Source organism: Apis cerana, linkage group LG2 (genome assembly GCF_029169275.1).
Source record: "Apis cerana isolate GH-2021 linkage group LG2, AcerK_1.0, whole genome shotgun sequence".
Lineage (NCBI taxonomy): Eukaryota > Metazoa > Arthropoda > Insecta > Hymenoptera > Apidae > Apis > Apis cerana.
The window spans coordinates 4719847-4732194 of NC_083853.1; the positions used below are offsets into that span (position 1 = coordinate 4719847).

A 12348-nucleotide genomic window follows, 5' to 3' on the forward strand; every position below is an offset into this window, starting at 1 on the left:
GTTGTCGAATAAATTATTATCAGTTTTATTTATGTAATAATTTATTTATTATATTTGTAATATTATATAATAAAATTAATTAATATTTTAATTTTCTTTGTATTTTTTTATTATTAAAATTACTGATATTTCATGGGAAGAAATAATTATCTTTCCATATTTTTCAATTTATTTTATATCTAGTTTGTAATCATTTTTTAAAGAAATGACTTTAGAGAAAGATTTTACTCAAAAGATGGCACTAATGATCAATTCTTACTCTATTTTTATTCTTTTTTTTTATTATTATCTGTATTTGTATATATCTACTTCTTTTGTGATATTTTTAAAATGGCGCTAATTCTCTAATTTTCATTCTATTTCTATCATTGTTTCATTGTTTGCTCCCCTTATTTATTTATATTTATAATTTATGCACTTAATTTAATAATTCTGATAATTAACTAATTTCATTCACATTTTTTTTTATTTTTTTTCCTATTATTTTATTTCCACTAATCTTTTATCATATAATAATTAAAAATCTATTTGATTCAATTTTTTTACATTGTTTGGTATAATATATAAATATATATTGTAAATGTTTATTTTTTTATCTTTATATTTTATAAATATATACATATCATATATCATGTTGATATATTCGATATTAAAAATATTAAAATTTTATAAATGATATAATATTTGTTGTTTGTTTAAAAAAAACTAATCAAAATAATATTCTCAATAAAAAGATCATTATACATATATCATTACATAATTTATACTAATATTAAAAAATCACTAGAATCTTACAATACGCGTGACCAACTAGGCAACAAAAAAAACATATATTCTCCATGTGAAGATCTATGCTCATATATATGTTACTTATGTATATTTGATAACTGTTGCTGTAATCATCGTATAAAAATTATTTAAAATATTTTTTATCATTATATACTATACTATATATTAAACTACGACTAAGAAACTAGAATAATTAAGTTATAGAATTATTTAAAATCATTGTTAAAATGAACAAATTAATTTTTCTGATTGTTATTTTGTTAACTTTATTAATTAATCAAGGTATAATTAAATTATTATTATGCAAAAGATATAGTTAATCTATCTTCAAATATTATTTTTATAATATATATTTGCATGTTTAGGAGAAAGCTTATATTGTTATCGCTGTGATAGCAATCATCCTGGGTGTGGCACACCTTTGAATTGGTTATGGTATTGGGGAGAAACATGTCCAGAATATGATGATAAATGTGTAAAAATTATTGAAAGAAAAGGAGGTAAATTTTTTCTATAATCTATATAATTCTATATAATTAATCATATATAAAATTTATTAATTAATCAATTAATTATTAAATATATATTTCAGCTGAAACCATGATAACACGTGATTGTTTAAGTTCTGTTCGTAGTTTTAGAACAGATATTCCAGCTGATCGGTATGAAGGTTGTCGACCAGCTGCAAAAGATGTCAGATTAGGACATTATGTAAATAATTCTATTTGGCAATTAGATATTCATAGAGATTATTATGATGAAGTAACATGGTGTTTCTGTTATTTTGATCATAGATGTAATAGTTCTAATAATATTAATATTTCAATACTATTGTTATTTATAGGTATTGGAATACAATTTGCAGTATAAAACATTTATCAGATATTAAATATTAAATATAAATATTTAATATTTAATATTACATAGATATTATCAAAGATTTTTTTTATGAAATTGAATTAAGTGCATTTACTTATATTAGTACCTGCATGCAGTTAAATTTTGATACAACTTAATATTTGTAATTTTTGTATATAGTGTAAATAAGCATTTAAAAATGAAAAATATCAATTTTTACATAAAATTCAATGATAATCATAAAATCAACAAAAAATTTGATATTAATGTTTTAAATTTGATATTTATGTTTCTATCTTTAAAAGTTTTTCTATATACTATACAAAAAAATACATTTAGCTTCAAATAAATTCATAATATAGTAAAAATAACATAATATAAAATCTATTTTAGATATACAATATCTAATTGTATCATATTTATTCCGTCCATAAGAATCTTTTTATAAATTAAAAGAAATTATATTATTTTTATATGAAGTAATATTATATTAAAACATTAAACAATACTGAAGAAAACATATTGATCTATTGTATTGAAAAATTAAAACTAAATTGCTTAATTTATATATAACATATATTACTAAATTTTGTTTTTCATTAGCCAATAAGTATAAATATTTTTAAATCTCTTTTTAATAGATATATATTAAAATTCCGTCCATTGTTAAACAAAAAAATAATTTTTTAAATTTATTAAATATTAAATGTTAATTTTTATATGTATAATCCAATAAAAATATTATCTTAAAATTTGTTATATTTATTTATATTTGAAAATGATACATAAAATTATTAAATTACAGGATATATACTTAATTCAAAATTATATAAAAACAATACAAAAACAGTAACAGTTTTATTAAAAAACATATTTATGACAAATGAATCTTAAATAATATATAAATAATTTATAAAAATGAGAAATGTTTATTTTCCAAATTTAGTTTGTCATTTAACTTGATCACACTTAAATCTAAAATATGAAAAATTAAAACTAAATTGCTTATTTTATTAGAAAATATAAAATAGAATTTAGTTGAGCTAAGTTAATTATATATGCAAAACATAAAATACTAAGAAAATTCTTGTTATAGCAATTTTACAATAAATTATTTTCCTAAGCAGCTTTTACTGTTTGTTCTTGTCCTCTTTGTGGTATGGAATTCTTCTGAACTTGATTTTCCTTTTGTTTTTCAATTAGTTTTGTATCATCTCTTAAAGCAGGTTTTCCTGTAATTTGAATTTTAATAATTCTTTCATTCTTTGATGTTGGATCAATCTCTTTTCTTGGTGCAGTGATCATCAATATTCCATCAGAAGATAAACTTGATTTTAATTGATCAATATCACATTGTTCTGGTACAATATATTTTCGTACAAACTGTCTAGATATCCATCCATGTTCATCCTGTTTTTCTTCATGTTTGCCTTCGACAACTACATTCTTTCCCACAACTTTAACACTCATTTCTTCTGGAGCAAATTGTTGAACATCCAATGATACTTGAAATTTATTTTTATCAGCTTGTATTGTAGATGTTCCACTGGATGTACGATCTGTAAATCTTTTATAAGGTTGATATCTGCGAAAACAGCGATGAGGTCTTAGCATTAAAATATTAGTATCGTCAGGAAAGGAAGATGTTGATAAATCTTCAGAACTCAGTGGAAGTCCAAAAAATTGGTCAAAGGGATAATAAGGTGTCTTCAAATCCTCTCCCCAATTAAAAAGTACCGGCAAAAAAGACATTGTTTTTTTTTAATTCAAAAATAAATTCAATCTCTTGTCGAATACTTATTTTTTCACTTAAAATTTTCTTTTCTTTTGTAAAGCTTTTTTATTCACTCACGTATTGCTTGACCACAATAAGATGTTTGACTAAATGTTTGTGCAATAATTTCGTTCCAATTCTATTATAATGATTTCTACGCGCGAATATATATTTCATATGCTATGAAAAGTGGGGGTAACGATAATCAAGAAACATATAGAGTTTTCTGGAAATCGAATTTTCTAAATAGAAAATAGAAAAATTTTAATTGCCAAAATATTAACTTTTAACTTTTGATTAATTATTTTAAATAAAATAAGAACTATTTTAAAATATTGTTTCTATCTGCTTAAAAACGCGCGAATATTCAATTAGCAACTAGCCCATGTAAATAAAATTATATAGTTTCGAATCATCATGAATCTTCTACTCTATAAAATATATTGTATAATATATATACATATATTGATTTTACATAATAATTCATTTTAAACACATTAAAAAAATCTTATAAAATGTTATATATAAGATTTTTATTTTGTCATATTATATTATTTTTATACTATGACAATATATTGTAAAAAATATATAAAAATTGTGTTTAAATGATTTAAAAAAATACTTAATGTTTTATATAATTTATATTTTAAATAATTTTAAAATTATTAAATTATTAATAGTTGATAATTTTAAATTTAGAAATTATATTTTCTTAATAAAAAAATATTAAATAATTGATAAATGAATTAATTTTCTTAAAATTTATAAGAATTTATTTGAAATTTGTAATATATTCAATAACTGATTAATATTCATTTTTATATTTTTTATATATTTTTTGATTTACAATTTTAAATATTTTAAGATAGTTTATTTTTTTAATCTCTTTTAATCTGATTTTTTCAATCTGATCTAACTTATCCATTATATATTTCCAGTTAGAAAATTTCCTTTACTGAATTTTTAGAAATAATACATACGTATTAAATAAATCCATCATATGTAATATGTAATATATACATAAAATTTACATATTTAATAAACAATTTTGAAGAAATTACTATCTTTATACTATTATTATAAAAATCTTAAATTTAAATAAGTAAGATGAAAAATGTTTATATATAAATGCTTTTTTTTTATATATATAAAAACTTTTTTTTTCAAATAAATTATATGTAATATAAATATTATAGTATTAAATTTATTAATAAATTTTAAATAATATTATTATATAGTTTATTATAAACTATATTTAACTTGAATACTTAAGTATTACATATATTATATTTAAATGAAAATACAAGTTATTTATTTAATTCTTATTATAGGTATTTGAAATATATATGTACATATTTTAAAATATGAAAAATTTTAATTTCTCATACAATAAACTCTTTCTAACTGTTAACCTAGATATACATATGTATGTATTATACAGTGCCCACTCAATAGTTGCTCCGTTCTCGAATTCTCTTGAAGTTTCGCGACTGCGCAAACTCATGTATAAATACAGCCGATAAGAACCGCTATCGTCAGTATTTTGTTAGCAACCAAACAGTGAAGATCGCAAGTTTGAGTGAATTTCACTCAATTTCACTAAATAAAAGCATTAGACATTAATACATTTGTTAAATTAAATCGTCGCAAAATGTCATTGGTACCTTTGCTATTCTCTGATTGGTGGGAGACTCTGGATCGTCCGCACCGTCTCTTGGACCAGAATTTCGGATTAGGCCTTTATCCGGAACAATTGTTATCACCGAGCCGATTGGAGTTATGTTTACAACCACGAAGAGGAAACGTTTACATCTCCAGACCGAATTGGGCTGAACTGTTTCGTAGTGACAGAGGCAGTTCAACTGTTCAAGCAGATAAAGATAAATTTCAAGTTGTACTTGACGTTCAACAATTTGAACCTCATGAAATCGATGTTAAAGTCGTTGATAAATTTGTTGTTGTTACGGCAAAGCATGAGGAAAAACGCGATGAGCACGGTTGGATTTCACGTCAGTTCGTCAGAAAATATCTGATTCCAGAGCAATGTGATCTTGAACAAGTCTCATCGAAGTTATCATCTGACGGCGTTCTTACTATCACTGCTCCAAGGAAGGATCAAGGAAATATAGAGAATGAACGAGTAATCAAAATCGAGCAAACCGGTAAACCAGCAATCCAGACGAAACCACCCAAACAGCAGCAGAACCAAAATGAAGAAAACGAAGAGAAGAAATAAAAATTTCAATTAGATATTTCTGCCATTTATGAAATTTCCTAATATAATTATTATTGTTGAACTACAATTAAATTCCTATCGTAACATTTAAAATTATTATAGTATTATTAAAGATGTGATGTAATATATATTGTGAATAATTATTTCATTTTTTTTTCATGTATATTATTTTCATAACTACGTAAATATATATATATATATATGTATATGTTATATAATTATTTCTGCCAATATAGATTTATAAGCTTTATGTAATTTTTTTTTATGTTTTAATAGATTTTTAAATATTATATTTATTTTTTTATGAATTTTATCTTCTTATCATTCCTAGTTTTCAATTCTCTCTATTGAAAATCTGAACATAACTTTAATTCCTAAACTTTTGAAAATTATAACAAATATAATAACAAATCATAATAAGATGTATATCTCATTTGAAAGTCTTTTATTAAAAAATATCAAATTTTAACATGTAATTAAAAATTATATTGTATTATTTAAAAAATAAAGATTATCCAAAATACATATTATTTGTAATTGTTAATAAAAGCCATTGCAAATATTATTCTTTAATTAAAATTAGAATTTTTAGCACTCATAATATTTGTAATAATATTTTTTTTAAAGAATTTTTTGTTTAAAAGAAAAAATTTAAGAATTAATTTCTTTTATGAATTTCAAAAATACAATACATAATGTCAAATTTCATGATAAAATATACACAAGGAACGATATCACAATTTAAAAATATTATTTAATTCCAATAGATGTTCAAATATAAATATAAATCATATTTATTAATTTTTAATATGTATATTTTCTAATGTATTTTTCCTCCTTTCGCTCTTTTAGCATTTATTAAAAAATTCGTAAGAATTTATAAAATAGATAATTAATAAATGATATTAAATTTTAGATAATAAAATAAAATAAAAAATAAAATTTAAATAGTATTAAGTATTAAATTCTTATTACAATATTCATACTTAAAAGAAATACATACTAAAATAATCTCTATTAAACAGGTAAAATATATATGTAATATATATGCAAAACATATACGTATTGATGAAGAATTTTTTGTTATTAATTAATTAAAATGTCCTTAATTAAAATTTAATACAAGGAATACAGGTTGTATAAGTAATATTGAAATATTACACTATTTTTTATAATATCACTTACATATCATTTATTCTTCATCACAACAAACATCTTTCGAATACATATGTATATATATAAAAATAATTATAATTATCTGTACACTAATGAATATAGTAAAAAAACACACAAAAATACTAAATGTACAAAATTAATTCATTTTCTATTGTGTTTGTTTTATTTTCTGAGGTTCATCTTCTACCATAGGCTTCCCCGTTTGTTCAATTTTTATAGTTTTTTCTCGTTTACTTTCAGCAGCTTCAGGTCTTAGTGGTGCTGTTATCGTTAAAATACCATCTGTAGACAAACTACTTGCAGCTTTCTCAGGATCACATTGATCTGGTACTAAATATTTTCTAACGAAGTGTCTGGAGATTAAACCGTGATCATCTGCCTTGTCTTCATGTTTTCCTGTAAAAATAAGATTTAATAAAATTTAGAATATATGTTCAACATTTAAATATTCATATTCATATTCATTGTATTAATTGTTATTACTTTTATACGTGTTGCAACGCTATAAAAAAAGCGCGCAATATACATATAATTATTATATTCTTATTTTTTTTTTTTTTAATATTTTCATGTAATTTTTCCCTAACATTCTTGCATTCAAAATATTTTATTTGCGTTAAAAAACTTACCTTCCACAACAATGAAATTGTCAATAACTTTGACATTTATTTCTTCTGGTTTGAATTGCTGCACGTCAAGAATCACTCGAAATTTATCTTTATCATTTCTCATTATGGACCAGCCACAATCTTCTTCTCGTTCCCAATCTATCCATGGTCGAGAAAAATTATAAGGAAATGATCTGAATGGTATTGAAGGAAAAAGTTGATCTGCTCGTAATCCTCTTCCAAAATGCTGATCCAATAATCGATGTGGTTGTTCCAATGCTTCCCACCAATGGGAAAACAATCTTGGAATTAATGTCATTCCTCTCCTCATTTTGAATTTCTATTTTTATTCACTTTCTTGAAAGAATTAACTTTGTTGTCAATACGGAAATACGTGCGCACTCCTCACTTGATCTCTGTATACTGACAGTGTATGCCGACGTCGCAACTTTATATATACTCAAAGAGGGGGTCTTTAGACGCGCGTGAAATGACGACTGAAAATTTTCATGAAAATTCTGGAACATTTTTTGAATTTTTCTAGAAATTTCTAAATCGATCAATGACGTAATGCCATATCTATATGTCATGATTATTTATAATTACAAATTGATAACTAAAAAAAAGCAAAGTATTTTCGAGCGAGAATTAAATTTTTTCTATTTGTTATTTCTTTAATTTTTTATTATTAATATTTTCCTAAAAAGATTTTCCTAAAAAGAAAAATAAAAATAAATATATTTTTAAAAAAACTTTAGAATATTATTACGATTTAAAATTATTTTGAATACATTATTAGAATATGTACGAAGTCATATTGCAATAAATTTTTCATAAAAGTTTGAAATTAATTTATGATTCATACTTGTATATGAGTTTACTTTTTTAGATTTTATGCTTATTAACAAAAGTTTCATCATTTTATTTTGTATAGAGTCACATCACCTTTACCTCTCCATATAAATTGCATCATTGTCTGCTTAAAGCCTAATATTGCATCAGCTTTATAGTAGATAGATATACAAGTTTAGTTTCTTATATAAAAAAGACATTTATTTTTGCCATATCTAAAAATAAAAATATAAATTAACGATTTAATTAATGATATTTAAGTATATTTGTTATATAATGTTTATATAAAATATATATTGTCATGTATTGTTATGTACTGTCATATATTGTATAGAATTATTTAATATCTTATTTAACAAAGAAAGATAGAATTAATAATTTGTTAATTTCTTTATTTGCATTGTTTTTATATAATTTTTAATAGAATCAATTTTTAAGAGCTGTGAGATATAATATTAAACATTATTATAATAAATATGTTTTTTTTTTATGTTATTTTATTAATTTTTTTAAATATTAGTTTATAATATTAGTTAATAATATTTTTTTTCATTCAAATTTAATATTTTAGTAAATATTTTAGTAACGCATAATAATGTTATCATGTGCTGTCATGGTCTCTTATCATGGTCTGTATCGATCTTTTCAAACAAGTTCTCGAAGGAAACCGTGACCGTGCGCAATGTTACATAACTATAACATTTCTATATGCATCTGTGCATTTGCATAGATATATATAAATATGTTTGTATATAAACACGATCGTTGAACTTTATTCCTCAATATTAATTTATTTACATATTTTCAAATATGAATAAATTAAAATCAAAAAAAGATAATTTTTTTTTAACTGTTTAGTCATAATTGTTCTTGAATATTAAACAAAGGAGATAGAAAATATTTTAAAATGCTTAAGATAAATAATTTATACATGTATATGTATCCATAAGAAATTGATGTACTATTATTTTTAAACATATATGATAATAAGAAATTAAAATAGTTTAAAATAATTTCTGATAATTATATTTAATATATTTAATAATAATGATTCAAAATATAGAATATATATTTTTCGAAATTTAAGACAATTAAAGTTGTCACATGGAAATAAATTGCATATTTTTTACATGATTATCATCAAACGAATAATGCAAATAATATGTATAAAAATAAAATTGTCATAGATTAACACTTCATAAGAGATGCGATATATTATTGAAAATTATTCTGTTTTCAATTAAAAAGTTTTTATACAATCACGTTTATATTATTGGTATTATATTTACATATAATCTAATGTAATACATCTAATTACATTTTTTATTTATTAATTATAATAAATCGCACATTATGCAAAGTTAGAATTTTTTAAATGTATATTTAACTCTTTAATATTAAAATCTATACATTGACATATTATAATTTTAATAAATATAAAAGTTTTTATTTAAAAATCAGATATTAAATTATTTTTTATAATCAATAAAAATATGTTATTTAAACAACATATTTTATTATAATATCCTTTATTATAATGTATATAATGTAGAAAATTCTAGAAATTCTTATAATAATATAAAATGAATATAATATAATACATATAATTTGTTGATTTCTCATGTTTTTGATTCATAAGTGATTGATATAAGTGCATGTATTTGCATCATCATTGCATTATCATTGGATAACGTTGTATATACGTAAGAATGATTCATTTAGACGCATTTATCAAATTTGTAATGGACACATAAGGTCATAATATTTCTCAAATTTCTAGAACTTTTCAACAATTTCTTATTTGATAAATTATAAATTATAAGAACTTTAATGAAATAATTCAATGTTAATAAAATCAGAAATAAATGTAAAATGTAAAATATATCTTATTAAATGATTTTTTATTTTAAGTACAAATATATATATGTAAAATTTTTATATAACAATAAAATTTTCCGCAAAATTATAAATTACAATACCAAATTTTATTTTCTCAAATACATATATTTCTTTATATTCATGAAAAATAAGATCAATGACCATCTTTTCATTTACGTATTTGATACGTAATTATTGATACGTAATTATTCATATTATATTATCCGCTAATGTTATTAATTTCAATAATAAAATAATTTTAAGTATAATAAATATAATTTTTTAAACAGTTGTTGCAAGCAATGTTAAAATTGTCGTAATACGTGAAACAAATGTAAACAAAAGCAATACGATTCGATCAATCGTATCTAAATTCGTAAATATTACATCATCGTATCTAAATTTGTAAGTATTACAACAAAATAATACAAATATCAATCATTATTTGATCAGCTTAAAAATGATAAAACAAATATGAGAATTGCATTTCTGTTCTTAGCCTAGTAACTTCTCGAATAGACGAGATACTCCGCGTATAGACGACGCACCACTACAACGATACTCAGTCATACATAAATAGCGGACGCTGAGACAGAACTCCAGTTGAACTTCAAACATTGGACACATCGCTGAGAAGAAATACGCTATATTTATTTCGAATATAAACACGTAAATTTCGATTTCAAATTTTTCAACTATTAAAAGAGAATATCGATTGAGGAGCTTGAATTTGACTGAACACACATGATGTCATTATTGCCGCTGTTATTTTCTGCCTGGTGGGCAGATTTGGATCGTCCACATCGCATCTGGGATCAAAATTTTGGCATGGGCCTATATCCTGAACAATTAATCTTTCCCAGTTCGATCGATTCGAGAATGTATTCGCCGTTAAACAACAGAGCTATGTTGGATTTATACTATCGACCTTTGGCTGAGTTTTTGCGACGTGACGGGGGTGGCACATCGACCATTACAGCGGACAAGGACACGTTTAAAGTGATACTCGACATCCAACAATTTAAACCCGAGGAGATCAGCGTGAAACTGATCAATCGATTGGTCGTGGTAGAGGCGAAACACGAAGAAAAGAAAGACGAGCACGGTTTAATCTCGAGACAGTTTGTAAGAAAATACTTGTTACCTGAACAAGTGGATGAAGAGAAATTGGCATCGAGTATGTCTTCCGATGGCATATTAATAATCACGGCTCCATTGAAGCAGATTGAAGAAAACTTGAACGAGAGGAACATCAAAGTCGAGTTCACAGGAAAACCAGCTCTTCGTGCTGATTCGAAAGAGCAAATAGCTGACGAGAAGAAACCAGTCTCTGAGAATGAAAATCCGGAGGAAATGACAGAAAATCCGACGAAAGAGATGCCAGAGAAAAAATAAAATTAAATCTTTTTTATTCCTATAATTTTCCTGTAATTTATTTCTAATTTATTTCTGTTAATATGTCTAGACTGTTTTTTATTATAATTAATGATGATTGAATGATAATTGCCTTATGAATTTTTGTTATAAAATATTGTTCATTTTTTTATAATTTTTTAATAAAAAAAAAAGTTTAATAATATTTTATTGTGTAATTTCTACGATTTCTTTATTTTCTATAATAAACTATTAAAAACTAATTTTATCTGATATTTTAATTCTTTTTAAAGATTTATTCTTTTTCATTCTAAAAATTTTTTTTGCAAATTTTTAAATTACATATATATTTGTTAAAATAAATAAAAAAGATATAAAATATCAAGATTTTTAAAATTTATTTCTTGTGGATAAATAATTATAATTATGAAATAATTTCCATTAGAAATACGTATTATTACGAAACAAGATGGTTCTTTGTGAAAATATAAAAATATTTTACACGATTTCATTGTATATCTATTCTCTTTAACAATAGAATATCCATATGTGTCAGATAGATTACATCTCATTCTGTCATTAAAGAAGATGCAAGTGAATGAGAAACTGGAAACTTACATAGTACAATAAAAATATTATATTTATTCTTCTTCTTATAGGTTTTTTTATTATTTCATTATTTTCTTATTATTACATTTAATTTATTCCATTATTCTAAACAAATAATATCTTAATTGTCTTTTGTATAATACAATTCTAATAATTTTAAAGATTATTAAAGATTTTAAAAATAGGCAATATGA

At 22.5% G+C, this 12348-nt stretch overlaps 5 protein-coding genes across 5 annotated transcripts; 3 read left to right on the forward strand and 2 right to left on the reverse strand.

Moving 5' to 3' along the window:
• Positions 1-826: 826 nt before the first annotated feature.
• Positions 827-2399, forward strand: LOC107994023 (uncharacterized). The gene is made up of 3 exons (XM_017050750.3): positions 827-1071; positions 1155-1289; positions 1382-2399. The coding sequence occupies exons 1-3, from the start codon at positions 1017-1019 to the stop codon at positions 1657-1659; spliced, it is 468 nt and encodes a 155-aa protein (XP_016906239.1). The 5' UTR covers positions 827-1016; the 3' UTR covers positions 1660-2399.
• LOC107994022 (alpha-crystallin A chain) lies at positions 2389-3781 on the reverse strand. Its single transcript, XM_017050749.2, has one exon. The coding sequence runs from the start codon at positions 3397-3399 to the stop codon at positions 2767-2769; it is 633 nt and encodes a 210-aa protein (XP_016906238.2). The 5' UTR covers positions 3400-3781; the 3' UTR covers positions 2389-2766.
• A 1111-nt stretch (positions 3782-4892) lies between these two features.
• Positions 4893-5860, forward strand: LOC107996026 (protein lethal(2)essential for life). Its single transcript, XM_017053881.3, has one exon. It carries the CDS (start codon positions 5073-5075, stop codon positions 5655-5657), a length of 585 nt encoding a protein of 194 aa, XP_016909370.1. The 5' UTR covers positions 4893-5072; the 3' UTR covers positions 5658-5860.
• Positions 5861-6822: 962 nt separating this feature from the next.
• LOC107996023 (protein lethal(2)essential for life) lies at positions 6823-8503 on the reverse strand. The gene is made up of 3 exons (XM_017053874.3): positions 8393-8503; positions 7463-7959; positions 6823-7229 (listed from the first exon to the last, which is right to left on the reverse strand). The coding sequence occupies exons 2-3, from the start codon at positions 7770-7772 to the stop codon at positions 6982-6984; spliced, it is 558 nt and encodes a 185-aa protein (XP_016909363.1). The 5' UTR covers positions 7773-7959; positions 8393-8503; the 3' UTR covers positions 6823-6981.
• Positions 8504-10915: 2412 nt separating this feature from the next.
• On the forward strand, positions 10916-11808 carry LOC107996022 (protein lethal(2)essential for life). Its single transcript, XM_017053873.3, has one exon. The coding sequence runs from the start codon at positions 10916-10918 to the stop codon at positions 11564-11566; it is 651 nt and encodes a 216-aa protein (XP_016909362.1). The 3' UTR covers positions 11567-11808.
• The last annotated feature ends 540 nt before the right edge of the window (positions 11809-12348 follow it).